The sequence below is a fragment of the Neoarius graeffei genome, chromosome 17 (assembly GCF_027579695.1).
Source record: "Neoarius graeffei isolate fNeoGra1 chromosome 17, fNeoGra1.pri, whole genome shotgun sequence".
Classification (NCBI taxonomy): Eukaryota; Metazoa; Chordata; class Actinopteri; order Siluriformes; family Ariidae; genus Neoarius; species Neoarius graeffei.
The window spans coordinates 31,303,195-31,321,201 of record NC_083585.1 but is presented as its reverse complement, the minus strand read 5'-3'; the positions used below and the strand labels follow the sequence as shown (position 1 = coordinate 31,321,201).

Sequence of the window (18,007 nt, the reverse complement as noted above, 5' to 3'; positions counted from 1 at the left end):
TAGAACATCTGCTAATATGAAATATACACTGTGTGCACAATTATTAGGCAAGTTGTATTCCTGATGATTAATTTTATCGTTGAACAAATACAGTGCTCTCAGTCAATCCAAATTGTTAATAAACCTAAAACCAGAATGATTAACAAAGGAAAGGGGAGTTTAGGCCTTCTCAGGGGAATATATAAGTGTGCAGAATTATTAGGCAACATTTAGTGTGCAGAATTATTATGCAACTAAATGAAAAGCTTAAAGTTTCCCATCTCACTTGTTTATTTTAATTTTCAGTGTAACAAACAACTCAGAATTAACAAATAAACACTTCTAGCATTTCAAAAATATTCAGTGACCAATATAGCCACCCTTCTTTTCAATAACTGCCATGAGCCTTCCATCCAGTCTGTTAGTTTTTTGATTTGTTGACGATCAACTTTTTGTGCAGGAGCAACCATGGCCTCCCAAATGCTATTCAGAGTGGTGTATTGTCTTCCCTCGCTGTAAATCTCATGCTTAAGAAGGGGCCACAAGTACTCAATAGGGTTTAAGTCAGGTGAGGAAGGGGGCCATGTCATTACTTTGTCATCTTTAAGGCCTTTGTGGGCTCGCCAAGCAGTGGAGTACTTGGGTGCATGTGATGGTGCATTGTTCTGCATAACAATCATGGCCTTCTTGAATGATGCAGACTTCTTCCCATACCACTGCTTGAAGAATGTATCTTTTAGAAACTGGCAGTAGGTTTGGAAGTTGATGTTAAGTCCATCTTCAACCTGAAATGGTCAAACTAGCTCATCCTTAATAATAGCAGCCCATGCCATTACCCCTCCACCACCTTGCTGGTGTCTGAGTCAAAGTGCCCTGTGTCCATTAGTTATCCAGCTATGGGCCCATCCATCTGGTCTATCCAGAGTCACTCTCATTTCATCCGTCCATAAAACCTTTGGAAAATCTGTCTTCAGATATTTCTTGGCCCAATCTTGACATTTCAACTTGTGAGTCTTGTTTAGTGGTGGTCGTGTTTCAGCCTTCCTTACCTTGGCCATGTCTCTGAGCACCGAACACCTTGTCCTTCTGGACACTCCAGGTCGGTTGCAGTTCTAGAATATTGTGGCACTGGAGGATAATGGGTTCCTGGTAGCTTCATGTTTAATCCTTCTCAAGTCTTTTGCGGTTAATTTGTGTCTTTTCTTCTCCACACATTTTTTGCGACCCTGTTGACTATTTGCAACAAAACGTTTGATTGTTCTGTGTTCACATTTCTATAGCTTAGCTATTTCAAGAGTGCTGCATCCCTCTGATAGGCATTTTACAATTTTTGTCTTTTCAGTGTCTGTTAAATCTCTTTTTTGGCCCATTTTGCCTGAGATAAAGAAGCTGCCTAATAATTATGCACACCTTAATATAGGGTATTAATTACTTTAGGTCACACCCTCCCTCATTACACAAATAAATACAACCTGAGAATGCTTAAATCCAATTAGCATTCAAGTGTATCTAGCTTGCGGTTGGAAAACATGCATAGAAATAATGGTAGGGTCAGAGTACTCACTTGCCTAATAATTGTGCACACAGTGTATTGCTTATTAAGATGTGTTTTGCTCAGTCCAAGGTTTACTGACCTAGTCATAGTCTGACATCCTACGACGCACACACATCACTCACATATATACACACACGCATAGCATAGCTGCATATCCACACAGATACACACACAGACAGATATCAAACAGTGATGTCATTTCATCCACACATATAACACACATATAAAATCCCTGTATTCTCTCGTTGTATTGGGGGACTTGCGAATAAAGATTGCGAACTGATTGTGGGGTTCCTTTCTTTTTTCTGCGACTCACCCCCAGACGTCTGGGTGACACGAGGGGACTGATCTTGAGATGATGAGGGCCAGAGATGGAAAAAAAACCCCTAATAACTTTGATCTTGTGTGCAAGTAGATATTGACAGGCACACTGTATCGCACAGCTCCAACGCTCAATAAGGTGACAAACATATGCTCATTGCTGCTTGTGTGTCGGTTTCTTTGGACAGATGATTGCAGCAATGCTGCTACCAAAACTGGCTGTTGTGATGGGTTTTGAAAAAAAGATGAATATTTCACACTTTCAGAACATTTAGCAGCATTGAGTCTGGTGTGAATAGGCCTTTAATAAGTACAATTCACACCTGTTGTCCAAGATTTTTCCCTTGAGATCGACTTTTTTCTCCTCCCCCCCCCCTTGCTTACGTTCTTTAATGCACTTTTTACGCACTTATAAAATGTGCATTTGAATCTCTAGTATTCCTCAGTGCATGCTTGTCCCCTGTATTAAAATTAACCAGGTTCAGTTATATTTTTGCTCTTTAGTTCCTACATTGGTTTTACATAATACAGTACTTAAAAATTACTGTTTGCACCAAGCACAAATGTCTGTCAGGTCTGATTTTCAACAAGCTCTACCTTTAGTTAATCAAAACATTTTATATATGAAACTTTTCTTAAAAATATTTCCTTTGTCTTTCCAGGCGAATATTGCAGATTTTTCAGATAACCAGTGGGTGATGTGCTTTCAAGACAGTGCTGAGACCATCCTGGGCCAGAAATCAGAGTACATTGGCCAACTCAAGGACTCTGTGAGTTTGTCCTTCTGTTTATTTGTCTTTACTACAACCAGATTCTGATTCTCTGATGTGGCCAGTGCAATACAGGATCTTCCGCACGAGGCTCAGTTTCGATTCTGTGGTGTATCAGTGAGTGTTCAGCACTAAACCTGTTCTGTGAGGTCTTAGTTTGTGTGAATAGATTGACTGAAGTTGTGCCTGCACAAGGCTGACCGATTCACTTTCTCAGTCCGTTTGTTTTACTTCTCCTTTTGTATCATTGTACAGAACGAGGCTGCCTTTGATGAGGTCTTCCAGCACGCCAATTTCAGCACTTTTGTTTTCCGTAACAGAGTGAAATTGGAGACCTACAATGTAAGTACATCTTTAATTGGGTATAATTTTTAAGCATGGCACCTAACCACGGAACCGATGTTGTATAGTCAGTCATTATTCCACTCAAGTGCTGCTCTCGCATTTTTGTTTGGTTGTTTTTGGTCATAGTTCTTGCTGTGCTCGAGTTTGTAAAGCTTTTATTACGTTCTTCTCGTCTGAAATCTGAATGAATTTGCTGAAGTGGAAGCAGTCATTTTTTAACTGACTAGAAGCATCACTGTGTGTGGTGCACTTATGTCTCATCTCATTATCTCTAGCCGCTTTATCCTGTTCTACAGGGTCGCAGGCAAGCTGGAGCCTATCCCAGCTGACTACGGGCGAAAGGCGGGGTACACCCTGGACAAGTCGCCAGGTCATCACAGGGCTGACACATAGACACAGACAACCATTCACACTCACATTCACACCTACGCTCAATTTAGAGTCACCAGTTAACCTAACCTGCATGTCTTTGGACTGTGGGGGAAACCGGAGCACCCAGAGGAAACCCACGCGGACACGGGGAGAACATGCAAACTCTGCACAGAAAGGCCCTCGCCGGCCACGGGGCTCGAACCCGGACCTTCTTGCTGTGAGGCAACAGCGCTAACCACTACACCACCGTGCCGCCCGTGCACTCATGTATACAAAAAAAAAAAGACTGCAATAGCATTGTCACCATTTGTGTATCTACACCTGGCTATACACTAATGGTGCAGTGGAAGTGTCATGCTGTCTATCAGCAAGGGGCTGTTTCTCTTTAGGCTGTGTGGGGGAAATAAAAGGTCGTAAAAGTGGATTTGTTTAGATTGCTGTCTCATGAAGGCTGCAGACCCTGAGTGGTGATCACGGTCTGGTTTTATTTCAATTCAAGTTTATTTGTATAGCGATTTTTAACAAATGGAAACTGACAAAGCGGAGCTGGTTTGATGCAGGGAAAACGTTCATCTCTTCGTTCGTTTGTTTGTTTGAGTCTATATTCAGTCATATTGAATCCATTGATTTGTCCTACAAATAGGGCTGCAACTAACAATTATTTTTGATTGCTGAATCTATCAATTATTGAAACGAATAATCGATTGTTCAGATCATGTATCGCCCAATTACCAAATAACTCCTTAAGTTGTCAGGATCTAACGCTATGTTCACACTGCAAGGCTTAATGCTCAATTCCGATTTTTTTGTGAAATCCGATTTTTTTTGTGAGGTCGTTCACATTAACAAATATATGCGACTTGTATGTGATCCTCAGTATGAACGAAAAGCGACCTAAAAGTGTTCCGCATGCGCATTGCAGGATACGACGACGTCACACGCAGTGAGCATGGCCAGTGTTTACGGAAGTAAAACCGCCCGGTTGCGGTATGACCCATCCAATCTAGCTTGAATAGCTGCATCCCCCCAAATGGAAATCAGCTCCCTAACCTCTGCGTCCTTCCACTGAGAAGATTCAGAACCTTCACAGCCCGAAGCGTCCCTCGCATTGATGTCATGCGCAGGGGCGCAGATACGTTTTTTGAACTGGGGGGGGACAAAAAACTGGGGGGGACAAAGCTGCCAGCAAACCAACCCCAACCCCGATATGCCTGTCAAACTTCTTGTGGGTTACCATAGCAACCAAGCTCGAGCTCGCAACCTGTGCAGTCTGCGCAGCTCAACCAGCCGAATATCAGTCTTTGTTTTGTTTTATGTGAGTTGTTGCAACTATGTATACACTGCCGTGCACCTCAATAAACCGAATGGTAATTAGTCTTTTGATTTTTCCGTGAGGTTTGCCTTATGCAAAGAAAGACAGCATAGACGTTTTTTCCTCCCTATAAGTGGGGGGGACCGAACGAGGTGAATTTAAATCTGGGTGGGACGAGTCCCACCCTCTATCTGCGCCCGTGGTCATGCGCCATGTTGTTGTAACTTTTTTTGAGAGACCCGCCGCCTACTTCAGTGCAGAATAGTGACGTTTGTGGCTTGTTGATGACGTGTAAGTCGGATGAATGCGACCTGACGGTTCAGACTGAAGTCGCATATGAAAAGAGCGGCTAGGGATCGGAATTAGGACCACATATCCAAACGGCGTGGGTCGGATTTGAAAAAATCGGATCTGTGTCGTTCATATTGTCAATAAAAGATCGGATACAGGTCACATATGGGCGAAAAGATCGGATTTGAGTCACTTCAGCCTGCAGTGTGAATGTAGCCTAAATTGAGCTTGAGGGGGTGGGGGTTTAATTTAATTTATTTAATTTTTTTGTCTTTACTGTTTTGTGCTAACATTAAGCGCCATAAAGATGAATACTTTAATTCAGAAATTCAATAATTTTCATGAACTTTCCTGCAGATACAAAAAATAAATAAAAATTCCAATATCTATTTTTCCTGTCAAAATTTAAAACCAAGGATAAGCAAAGTAGCAGCAATAAAATAACAAAACTAAATCAGTTTTCCCTTCAAGTAAATCAATCCATTCAAATTCACACAGTGAGGATAGAAATGTGCATTCTGCTGTCTCCACTCTGTTACCAAAAAATTAGCGTACAATCACAGTTCTGTATTGAAATGGAAAGTCGGCATCTCCACATGCTCTCGTGAGAAGCTTGCTCTCTTTTGAGAGCAGATAAAAACACCCTTGTCAAAATGGACCATGCCACCAAACACCTCCGTTTCCCTGTAGTGGTACAGCCCCCCTGGTTTCCCGCTGGAACCAGGAAGTAGCAGTGGGATTGAATTCCGGTAAGCAAAACTGGATACGGAGTTGTTTTAACCATCCATCCATTATCTGTAGCCGCTTATCCTGTTCTACAGGGTCGCAGGCAGGCTGGAGTCTATCCCAGCTGACTACGGGCGAGAGGCAGGGTACACCCTGGACAAGTCGCCAGGTCATCGCAGGGCTTGTTTTAACCAATAAATGAAAATATTTTTGAAGCTAATGTGAATTTTTGCATTTCTTGATACCAGATAATGTTCATACAGATGAGAGGTGAACATGACAAAGATGGAATGTTTCGGTTTGTACACAAATGTTGTTTGAAAATGCTGATGAGTCTTTATCTGCACTTCCAAAACAACTTGCTTTGTTAGAATGGAGTTAATCTGTGGCACATGGTCATAAATGACACAGTGAACAGTAAAACAGTACAGAAACAGTAGCACCAGTTCATCTCATAGTTGTTTTTGCCAGTAAACGGCTTACTGTGTGCTCCATCCGTCATACTCCATTTAAGAAAATCTACATTTAAGTCATGTTTTTGTTTTGATTGTAGGATCCACTGTAGATATTGAAATGTGCTCTAAATAAATGGTTCCCTTCTATCTGTCCAGTTTCACAATAAATAGAAATGTTAGTTATTCCGGCTGTCATGGTTTCCCCAAAAGTCAGGTTCTGATGAGATCAAGCAAACCCATAAATCGTGGCCAAAGTGAACATGCATGAACATCCGTCCATCCATTATCTGTAGCTGCTTATCCTGTTCTACAGGGTCGCAGGCAAGCTGGAGCCTATCCCAGCTGACTACGGGCGAAAGGCGGGGTACACCCTGGACAAGTCATCAGGTCATCACAGGGCTGACAGACAGACAACCATTCACACTCACATTCACACCTACGGTCAATTTAGAGTCACCAGTTAACCTAACCTGCATGTCTTTGGACTGTGGGGGAAACCGGAGCACCCGGAGGAAACCCACACGGACACGGGGAGAACATGCAAACTCCACACAGAAAGGCCCCTGTTGGTTACTGGGTTCGAACCCAGAACCTTCTTGCTGTGAGATGACCGTGCTAACCGCTACACCACTGTGCTGCCCCGCGTGCATAAACAGGAGGTGTGTAGAGGCATTTTTAATTTTTTTAATTTATTTATTTTTTTGCGCGATTTAACAAGAGGTCAAATTCTCTGGACAGCTACAAACTTGTGCAGTCACCAGCAACACTGTCTAGCCCTAAATGTCGCCATGACATTATGACGAGGCAACATTGAAAATTGTAAAGGTTATTTGGACCGTGAACAGGCTCGTTGTGAATAACAGGTCATTACTTGCTGTGCTTCTCTGTTCCAACTCCATTAACAATTCAAGCAGATGTCAATTTCAAATAAAAAATGTTACAGCTCATAACATTAAGTAAGATGGCTTTTAGAGCTGGGTGATGTGGCCTAAAAAAAATCTTCGATTTTTTCACAAAAAATCTGATTTTCGATTTTAATCGATTCCCCCCCACCACACACACACACACACACACACACACTAAAAATCAAACTACAGATGACAAAGAAATGGTTCAAAACAAGTTTTACCTTTTTGTTTTCACTTTAAATTTCCCTTTTGGGGTTAAAGTGCAACCAAAAAGAAGCGAAAAAACAAGCTTGTAGATGAAATGGTAGACCATGTCATTGTAAACAGTGAGAACATACAGTAACTTTTAGAAAGCTTTCTCCAACATAGCTTAGTTTCACACTGGCACTGACACAATGCACCCTCAAACTTTAAAAAAAAAAAGTTATTTACCAGCTGGGAGGTCTGTATGGTGAAATACTGTGACCGAGGTATTGAAAGTACTGAGCGAGGCCCTCTGGGCCGAGGTCAGGATTCAAGGCCGAGGTCACGGTATTTCACCATACGGACCGACCTTAAGCTGGGAAATAATTTTTTTTTTTCTTTACCAAATTCTAACAAAACGAGAGCGCCCGAAAGGGAAAACCAAGCCTAGACGCCATTTTGAATCCTCATTCACGGCTGTAATCCAAATGGCTTCCTCCTCAGTATACAAGTGCACTTCCATGGCAGGAAAAAAAAACTACATTTTGCCGCCTATGTAGTCCCCTGTTTATACAAAATTGAGTCATTCAGGATTCAGCCATGTTTTTGCTCGGCGTTAGCAAGTTAGAGGTTTTTATCTTTCTCCTGAAATGTTTTCTTTTATTTCTTCTTCCTCAGGGTAGTAAAACTCGCTTTCGCTGTGAACACTGTCGTTATCGCTATCCATGCTGTAAAATTAATGCTATTCTCCTGAGAAATACTGGTAAAAATTTATAAGATTTTTGATAATCTTATAAATAAATCTTGTAAAAAAAAAAAAAAAAAGATAAATGTTTGTTGTTGTGAACGAGTGAGTCGCCAGAGGTCCGTAACTGGGGTCCGTACCGTAGGATACAGACCTGCTCGCCAGCCAATCAGAGTGCAGGATTTGGACTGCGAAAAAAATAAATAATAAATAAAATTGTGTCCTTTTCGATAAAACTGACAAAATAGGGGGGGGAAATCCTGACTTTTCCACCGTATGTATGGGCAGCATGTCTTTTGCAATAAACATCGCGATAGCATCTGTGATTGCCTTCCACCGCGCCCCATTCTCATCATCAGGCACACAGTTTGGAAATGTGTCCGGGACGGCTGCTTGCTTTACTGTGGATGGTGTGCTAGTGCTGTGGCTGTGTTCATTCCGCTGGGAGCAGCACTTTTCCTGCTCCGCTGTATGCTTCCGTTTAAGGTGTTGGAATAAATTTGTCGTGCTGCTTCCTTTGGCAGCAATCGTTTTCAAACACACCTTACAATGAGGACTTGTTTGGTCTGCGTCTGACGCCGCAAAACCGAACCAATTCCACATCACGGAGGAAGTTACTCCTTTCTTGGGCATAAGTTGCGGCTTTCCCCCAATCACTGCCATGTTTGTGTGTGTCTATGGCAAGCGCGCGGGAGGAGGGCTATAGTGTCAGTGCCCGATCCGTTCTGCACGTGCGCAGAGGGGAGCGTCGGTGGCGAATGTTAAAACTGAGAGAAAACCTATTTTTCATAAAAACACATCGTCCTTAACTGTAAATTCGAATTAATCGATAAAATCGATTTATTGCCCAGCTCTAATGGCTTTCAACATTTAACATTGGCTAACTTGTTAGCTAATGAATTTTTTTTCATCCAGTGAGCTGGCCTGCTTCCTCTTCAGATGCTCCAACATGGAGGATCCAGCTAAGATCATAGACTGGTACCAAAATCCAGAATTGTGACACCCAAAGGCATTTTTGAGACAAAGTCGGCAAACAGTCTTATTTTGTCAATTTTGGTGTGCCGAATTCAAATCTGCAATATGCCGAGCTCTATCTGACCTCTGTTGACCTCTAGAGGTCATTGAACTTTGGGCCTGTAAACGTCTCAGCTGAACCCAGTTTCTCAGCTTTCTAAGGAATGAAATGTACTAAAATGATTAATGAAGTTAGCAAATGGCCTTGTTTGTTAAATGTTTGGGTGCCGAATTCATTTTTCATTTGTAAAACGACATATGACCTCTGATAACCTCAAGATCATTAAACTTGGCCTATAGGCCTATGCATTTAACGGCATTTTTAAACTGACTTTACTCCCCCAAAAAGAATATGAACAGACAAAAAACAAATAGAAAGGAACAAATACAACATTAAATGCCAGTCCATGTACATGTGACTTACTTTTCGCAATGAGCATGCCTAGGCGATCACCTTACATAACATTGCATTACATTTAGCGGTTATTGTTTATACAAAGCTACTGAAAAAAGGACAGATTCAGCAGCATACAAAATGTGGGGGCATACAGGGTATACAGGTTAATCAGGGTTAGTATATATGAGAGTTTTTTTTCTTTGTTTGTTTTTTGTAAAGGCTTTACCCCGTTTAAAACAAAACAAAAAACAAAGAAAAAAACTCTCATATATACTAACCCTGATTAACCTGTATACCCTGTATGCCTCCACATTTTGTATGCTGCTGAATCTGTCCTTTTTTCAGTAGCTTTGTATAAACAATAACCGCTAAATGTAATGCAATGTTATGTAAGGTGATCGCCTAGGCATTCTCATTGTGAAAAGTAAGTCACATGTACATGGACTGGCATTTAATGTTGTATTTGTTCCTTTCTATTTGTTTTTTGTCTGTTCATATTCTTTTTGGGGGAGTAAAGTCAGTTTAAAAATGCCGTTAAATGCATAGGCCTATAGGCCAAGTTTAATGACCTTGAGGTTATCAGAGGTCATATGTCGTTTTACAAATGAAAAATGAATTCGGCACCCAAACATTTAACAAACAAGGCCATTTGCTAATTTCATTAATCATTTTAGTACATTTCATTCCTTAGAAAGCTGAGAAACTGGGTTCAGCTGAGACGTTTACAGGCCCAAAGTTCAATGACCTCTAGAGGTCAACAGAGGTCAGATAGAGCTCGGCATATTGCAGATTTGAATTCGGCACACCCAAATTGACAAAATAAGACTGTTTGCCGACTTTGTCTCAAAAATGCCTTTAACTCCTTAAGGGGATAGTTCGGGATTTTTGACATGAATCTGTATGGCATCCCCATCAATAGTGTCGTGCAAACACACTGACTTACCCCTGACAGCATCCTGTGAGTCCAGTTCTTGTCCAGTTTTGGTCCAGACGAAAGTAGTCCGGCAAGTTTGTTGGGGTCACGAAAGTAAAACGTTTTTCGTCTCAAAACAGTATGTGTTCAAAAGAGTGATATATTTGCATCACAAAACCGTTGCCAAATAAAAAGTCAGACCTCGAAATCGCTTGGCACTATTTTCTCTCCCTTCTTATCACTGCGCGCTGCCGGCTTCATCCAGCTGCGGCTCCAGCTTCAAGGATAAGCTGGAGCCGCATAAGTAGGAGTCCCGGCGGGTGGTTTGTATTCGATTCGTTTATATCCCAACCTTGTTAGCTGTCAGATTTATGTTCATGGACCCGGTAAGCTGGTAAATAATATTTATTATTTTTTTTTTTCTTTACCAAATTCTAACAGAAAACGAGAGCGCCCGAAAGGGAAAACCGAGTCGAGCCACCTCACGGCTGTAATGCAAATTGCTTTCCTCCTCAGTATACAAGTGCGCTTCCATGTCAGGGAAAAAGAAACTACCACTGCTGCCTATGTAGTGCCCTATTTATACAAATAGGAGTCATTCAGGATTCAGCCATGACACGGAGCAAAAACATGGCTGAATCCTGAATGACTCCTATTTGTATAAATAGGGCACTACATAGGCAGCAGTGGTAGTTTCTTTTTCCCTGCCATGGAAGCGCACTTGTATACTGAGGAGGAAAGCAATTTGCATTACAGCCGTGAGGCGGCTCGGCTCGGTTTTCCCTTTCGGGCGCTCTCGTTTTCTGTTAGAATTTGGTAAAGAAAAAAATAATAATAAATATTATTTACCAGCTTACCGGGTCCATGAACATAAATCTGACAGCTAACAAGGTCGGGATATAAACGAATCGAATACAAACCACCCGCCGGGACTCCTACTTATGCGGCTCCAGCTTATCCTTGAAGCTGGAGCCGCAGCTGGATGAAGCCGGCAGCGCGCAGTGATAAGAAGGGAGAGAAAATAGTGCCAAGCGATTTCGAGGTCTGACTTCTTATTTGGCAACGGTTTTGTGATGCAAATATATCACTCTTTTGAACACATACTGTTTTGAGACGAAAAACGTTTTACTTTCGTGACCTCAACAAACTTGCCGGACTACTTTCGTCTGGACCAAAACTGGACAAGAACTGGACTCACAGGATGCTGTCAGGGGTAAGTCAGTGTGTTTGCACGACACTGTTGATGGGGATGCCATACAGATTCATGTCAAAAATCTCGAACTATCCCTTTAAATAAGCACTTTTTTGAATTTTGGTACCAGTCTATCAGCTTTACAGATTGTGCAATTTGCAAAAAAAAAAAATCCCCCCTGAGCTGAGTGTGAAATGCTCCCATACTTTGGAGGTTTTTGAAGCTGCCATCACGCTTTTGTTAACTTTTCTCTCCAGTAAGCCGTAATGTCAAAGCATTCCTAGTTAGCATGATAAACACGTGATGACGTCACTAACTAATCGACTATTAAAAGAGTTGACAACTAATTTGGTTGTCAGTTTTAGTCGATTAATTGTTGTACCCCTACATACACACTACCAAGTTTTGACCAGTGTACCATGAGAAAATGTTTTCTGTTAAGGAAAGCTTGAGTGAAACGTGCCTATACTTTGGAGGATCTATGATAGACCTTGGATGGAAAGTGGTGTAGAACAACAGAAATTAATCCAAGTGAAGTGATCTAGCGGAGGAAGCCAAGAAGCCTTTATTTATCACACGTACACTCAAGCACAGACTTGCACACCATGAAATTCTTCCTCTGCATTTAACCCATCTGAAGCAGTGAACACGCACATGCGCGCACAAGTGAGCAATAAGCATGCACGCGCACACCCAGAGCAGTGGGCAGCTATGCTACAGCGCCTGGGGGTTCGGTGGGGCCCTTACTCAAGGGCATCTCGGCCTAAGGCTGCCCTGTGTTAACCTAACCTGCATGTCTTTGGACTGTGGGGGGAAACCGGAGCACCTGGAGGAAACCCACACAGACACGGGGAGAACATGCAAACTCCACACACAAAGGCCCCTGGGCTCAAACCCGGAACCTTCTTGCTGCTGTGAGGCGACAGTGCTAGCCACTACACCATCGTGCTGCCCAATTTACTGTGAAATACACCGCTTGTATTTTTCATACGAGCTACATCCAGGACATGGAGATTCAAAACCATGACACAAATCTTGGTCACTCGTGAGGAAATCGCTGAATTGTTTTTGTAAATTTGGGTACTTTTTGGTTTGTGAATGTGTCTATATAATAAAAAGAAAATCACACATTGAGCTGAGAAATCTGTAACGGATGAAGGATTTAACTTTTCAAAATGTTCTGCGACAAAAGATGCAAGTATGCGTGTACAATTTGTAAATTGGTGTTTCAGCACAGCTCACAAAGTGTCACGGTCTCGCTGGATGTTCCAGGCACGTGCGTGTTTAACTTTCAAATTGCAGAATGAACTGTTATTACTCAGGATAGCTCTTACCTTACTTGAGTGGTGGTCACGGTTTTGTTGCCTTGTTCACAGGCTTTCAGTTTTCTCTCTAGATCTTTTGTTAATTAAGTTTTTGTCCCAGTGACTAGCTGAGCCACCATTTGCTGATCTCATTGGGGGAAAAGGCTAATTTACTTACAGTGACAATTTCAATAACCATTTATATACCTACTAGCGGTAATCTCATTGCAAAGCAAACACAATAAAACAATCCTGTGGATGTTGGAGACCACCGAGTGTACTTGGGGCTTTTAAGCAAGGCTGCTTCACTGCGCACTGCTGTTGCATTGTTTTAGATGCTCGAATCTTTGATTTCAGATAGTAAGTTTGTACCTGGGCAGAAAGAACTATTTCCAAGCATCAAGACTTTTAAAACCATTTGGGGAATTTTATGCTTGTGTGCACTACATGTATGTTTAGGATGTTTTTTAATTAAACTGCAAGTCTAACTGGAACAAGTGGGTAGATACTTGGCAACTGTAAAATGCCCTGAAGCTGTCTCCATGAAAAATAGTGCAAGGTATAGCTCAGATTTTGTGCTAAATATTGCTGGCAGTATACTTCAAAAAATGAAAGGACAAAATGGAAAAGAACATCCACTGAACATGTACACTACCGTTCAAAAGTTTGGGGTCACCCAGGCAATTTTGTGTTTGCCATGAAAAGTCACACTTTTATTTCCCACCATAAGTTGTAAAATGAATAGAAAATATAGTCGAGACATTTTTCTGGCCATTTTGAGCATTTAATCGACCCCACAAATGTGATGCTCCAGAAACTCAATCTGCTCAAAGGAAGGTCAGTTTTATAGCTTCTCTAAAGAGCTCAACTGTTTTCAGCTGTGCTAACATGATTGTACAAGGGTTTTCTAATCATCCATTAGCCTTCTGAGGCAATGAGCAAACACATTGTACCATTAGAACACTGGAGTGAGAGTTGCTGGAAATGGGCCTCTATACACCTATGGAGATATTGCACCAAAAACCACACATTTGCAGCTAGAATAGTCATTTACCACATTAGCAATGTATAGAGTGGATTTCTGATTAGTTTAAAGTGATCTTCATTGAAAAGAACAGTGCTTTTCTTTCAAAAATAAGGACATTTCAAAGTGACCCCAAACTTTTGAACGGTAGTGTACTTGTTGGTACACTCAGAAAAGAACAATCTTTCGAGAGGGCTGTGAACAGAGCGAACTCCATAACGGAGCAATGTTGCTAGGTCGACTTTGCTGCAGACTTGAACCCATTGCTACAGTGATGCAGGATCCACATTTATAACCACACTTTTCTGTTTTCTTGGCCAAAACAGCAAATAAAAATTGCCTTGTGGAAAAGACAATTCACTTATGTAGGTGACCTGTGAATGCATGGGTCTTTAGGATTTTGAGCTAATAGAAACAAGTAGGTGAGGGTGCCATCTGTGGTTAGTAAAAATATATTGAAGACGACACTGAACGTTTGCCTTGCTCCTACAGATACTCAGACGTTCTCTCCAAGATCACATGCCATCATGACTGCCTGCAGTCTCCTGTTTTTTGAATCTGAGAGAGTGTGGTGAAAATCCAGTATTGTAGTAGACTCATATCTGTCAGAACAAACATTCTGTAATGCAACATGTTGGGATCACAAGATTAGTTATCGTGGCTGCTATCAAAAATGTTGTGACTCCCACAACCGAAATGTGTTTGAGACCGCTATATCTGTGCCTGGGAGTCTAGAGAGCAAAATTTGGTAATGCTCTCAAGGAGGAAGGGATGGCATACTCCTTTCTCCTGTCGGATCAGGGCAACACTAGACACTAATCATGTGCGTCTGTGAGCTCAAGTATGTTATGCTGCACTCTGATGCAGCAATCTGAAAATGGAGCTTGCTTCACATGTCTTGGAAAAAGCATGTGTTAACCTTCACCCTTTGAAACTGGTTGGAAATGGTTAAATGGAGAGAAAATGGTGGGGTGACACGATCTGGATAATGGAAATTGAAATCGGTTAATTATGGACTTTCCTTTGTTTTATATTAAGCAAGTATTTTCTGTCAGTCTTTCAGTAATAATAAAAAAAAAAATAGGCTAGATTGTTCTTTGTGTCACTATTTACAACCCCAGTTCCCAAAAAGTTGGGATACTGGAAAATGTAAATAAAAACAGAGTAATGGAAAACCCAAATTTCATTGAAAATAGACAAATACAACATATCAGATGTTGAAACTGAGAAATTTTATTTATTTTATATTTTTGAAAAATATCTGCTCATTTTGAATTTGATGTCAGCAACATATTTCAAAAAAGTTGGGACAGGGGCATGTTTACTACTGTGTTGCATCACTTCAACTTTTAGCAACACTCTGTAAATGTTTGGGAACTAAGGAGACCAGTTGCTGTAGTTTTGAAAGAGAAATGTTGTCCTATTCTTGCCTGATGATATCAGGGATGAGTGTTTTCCGCTTTTCGGCAGATTTCCGCTTTCTCTGAGTAAAAAAACCTTTTTATATTATGCCAAATCTGTTGAGAATTTTTTTTTAATTAATTGAGGGGGGTTGGGGTATGTTCCTTCATAGCCTGGGCCCGCCCATCCTAAGCGTGACGCAACACGAGGGCCTGTTGCGAGCTTAGTCTGGCCAGGCAAGCTATCTACAGCTCTTCCAAGCTCCCGAAAAATCGGGAACCAATCAACTTTGAGCATCTCCAACAGCCCTGGGTAGAGGCGTGTTCAAGGCAGTGACGTAGTAGAACTGCGACCGGAAGCCATAGATTGTTTACAGAATCTATGCCGGAAGCGCTTCATTCACTAGAAACATTACGAACATGGAGCAGCGGCAAGCCTTTGACACAACGGTAGATGCTGTATTGAAAGCATTCAACGGGAAGTTCTCATTGAAAACAGAGCAAAGAGCAGCCCTGGAGGTATTTATTGAAAGGAAGGACGTTTTCGCCTTGCTCCCGACCGGCTTCGGTAAGAGTTTAATCTACCAGTTAGCCCCGTCGCGTCGCATACGTCAGAGGAAAGAGTGATGTGATTGGTTTAAGCTTCGTCACAGCCTTTTCTGGCTTCGACCAGTAGCAAACTGAGGCATTTCAGGGAGGCGGGTCAACCACGGGCTCTGGGAAACGGTTGGGCTTAATAGCTTGGCCAGACCAATAGCTCGGAGAGCTTTGAAGTCGCGTTAGCCAGGCTAGTTCCTTCATGTTGTTCAAACTTAATTAACTCCAACGATGTTTACACATTATTTGTAAGTCGCCATCTTTAGTCTCGTTTAATCTCGTTGAATGTGATGTAAAATTCGTGTTATCTACATTGTTATTGGTCAAAACATCGATGTCGAGACCATAACAGCCAATCAAAACAGTTTTTACAAAGACACCCACATCCGCTTTCTTTTATCAAAACTTACACATGTTCGTGAGCTGCATATCAAAAATATGCTCCTCTAATCGGCATTTTTTCTCAAAATGCCGAATACTATTGACAAGCGAGATGAAGCGAAGGTACGTGAAATTGATGCTGGTATAAAAAAGTTTAGCAAAGCAAAAGGAAAGCAAGAGAGGAGTGTGAGAGAGAGAGCAGAAGAGAGCCAGGTTAGAGCATGTAAAAACACAGGAAGAGCTGGCTAATGAAAGAAAAAGGAAAAAAGAGAGGACTGATGAGCTTTTGGCTTTGGCCAAGAAGCTGAAGAAGAATTCTAAATGATCTAATGAAAATTTGTTTCAAAAATAACTGGGAACTGTAAACAACTTAACTGTAGAAAGTGTGAATAGACATATGCTCTTCCTTTTGAAGAAAACATACAGATGTGGACAATAAGATAAAGACATTCTCCATAAAATATGCATTTGTTTGATTCAATACACTGAATATATGATCATTTGAATTATAGCTGACAGTGTTGATAACTGTATAACTTTAAAGTTTAAACAGACATTGTGAAGAAATCATATACAAGTAATGTGGACATTAGGAAAAGGTCAGTCTCGATAAGATATATAAATATTTTTATTTAGTTCAATATATTGAATATATGAAACTTTGAATTATTAATGGAACTGTAAATAACTGGATTTTAAGGGGCATTTTTTTTAGAAAAACAAGTGATGTTGACAATGAGTAATAACCAGTCCCCATAAAATGTACATATTATTTTGAATTAATGCAATACACATTGATTTTGATGCATATCGTTCTATATAAGTGTTTTTATTTCAGTAAGTATTAAAATAGGCATCAGGTGTTTTAATTAACTACAGCTCAGATTGCAGGAAATAGGGTGTGTAAGGTCTCATTTTCAAAAAAATTTCACGGGGGGGTGTTCCCCTGGACGCCCCCCCCGCCCCAAATTACTTCGGGTGCCTTTGGCGCCCTCAGGACATTTGACAGATTTTCTGCTTTTTTTCATCAGGACCCACTCTCATCCCTGTGATATACAATTTCAGTTACTCAACAGTTTTGGGTCTCCTTTGTCATATTTTGTGCTTCATAATATCCCAAATGCTTTCAATGCCAGACAGGTCTGGGCTGCGGGCAGGCCAGTTTAGCACCCAGACACACTTACTAGGGAGCCATGCAGTTGTAATACGTGCAGAAAGCGGTTTGGCGTTGTTTTGCTAAAAGAAGGAAGGCCTTCCCTGAAAAAGACATCTGGATGGCAGCATGTTGCTCCAAAACTAGTATACATCATTAATGGTGCCTTTCCAGATGTACAAGCTACCCATGTCGTGTGCACTAAGGCGCCCTCATACTATCACAGATGCTGGCTTTTGAACTGTGTGCTGCTGATGAGCCGGATGGTCCCTCTCCTCTTTAGCCTGGAGGATGCGGTGTCCATGATTTTCTAAAAAGAACTTAACATTTTTATTCGTCAGACCTTGGGACAATTTTCCACTTCACCTCAGTCCATTGTAAATGAGCTCGGGCCATAAACATCAGATCATCATAAACATAACAGAAGGCAGTGCTGTTTCTGGATCTTCTTTATAAATGGTTTTAACTTGCATTTGGGATGCATTCATGAACCGTTTTCACAGACAATGGTTTTCTGAAGTGTTCGAGTCCATTCTGAGTCCATTTAGTGATTTCCACTACAGACACGTGTCTGCTTTTAATACCGTGTTGCCTGAAGAGCACAGGCATCCGGTGTCAGTGTGTGGTCTTGTCCTTTTACATACAGAGATTTCTCCAGATTCTCTGAATC

General features: G+C 41.4%; 1 protein-coding gene across 1 annotated transcript in view; it reads left to right on the top strand.

The window, feature by feature from the left end:
- The window catches only part of rpa1 (replication protein A1), a 92,661-nt gene that overhangs the window by 71,733 nt on the left and 2,921 nt on the right, over positions 1 to 18,007 (top strand). Inside the window, exons 15-16 of the mRNA XM_060944002.1 lie at positions 2,518 to 2,625; positions 2,881 to 2,967. Coding sequence (XP_060799985.1) covers positions 2,518 to 2,625; positions 2,881 to 2,967 — 195 coding nt within the window. The remainder of the gene's footprint in view (positions 1 to 2,517; positions 2,626 to 2,880; positions 2,968 to 18,007) is intronic.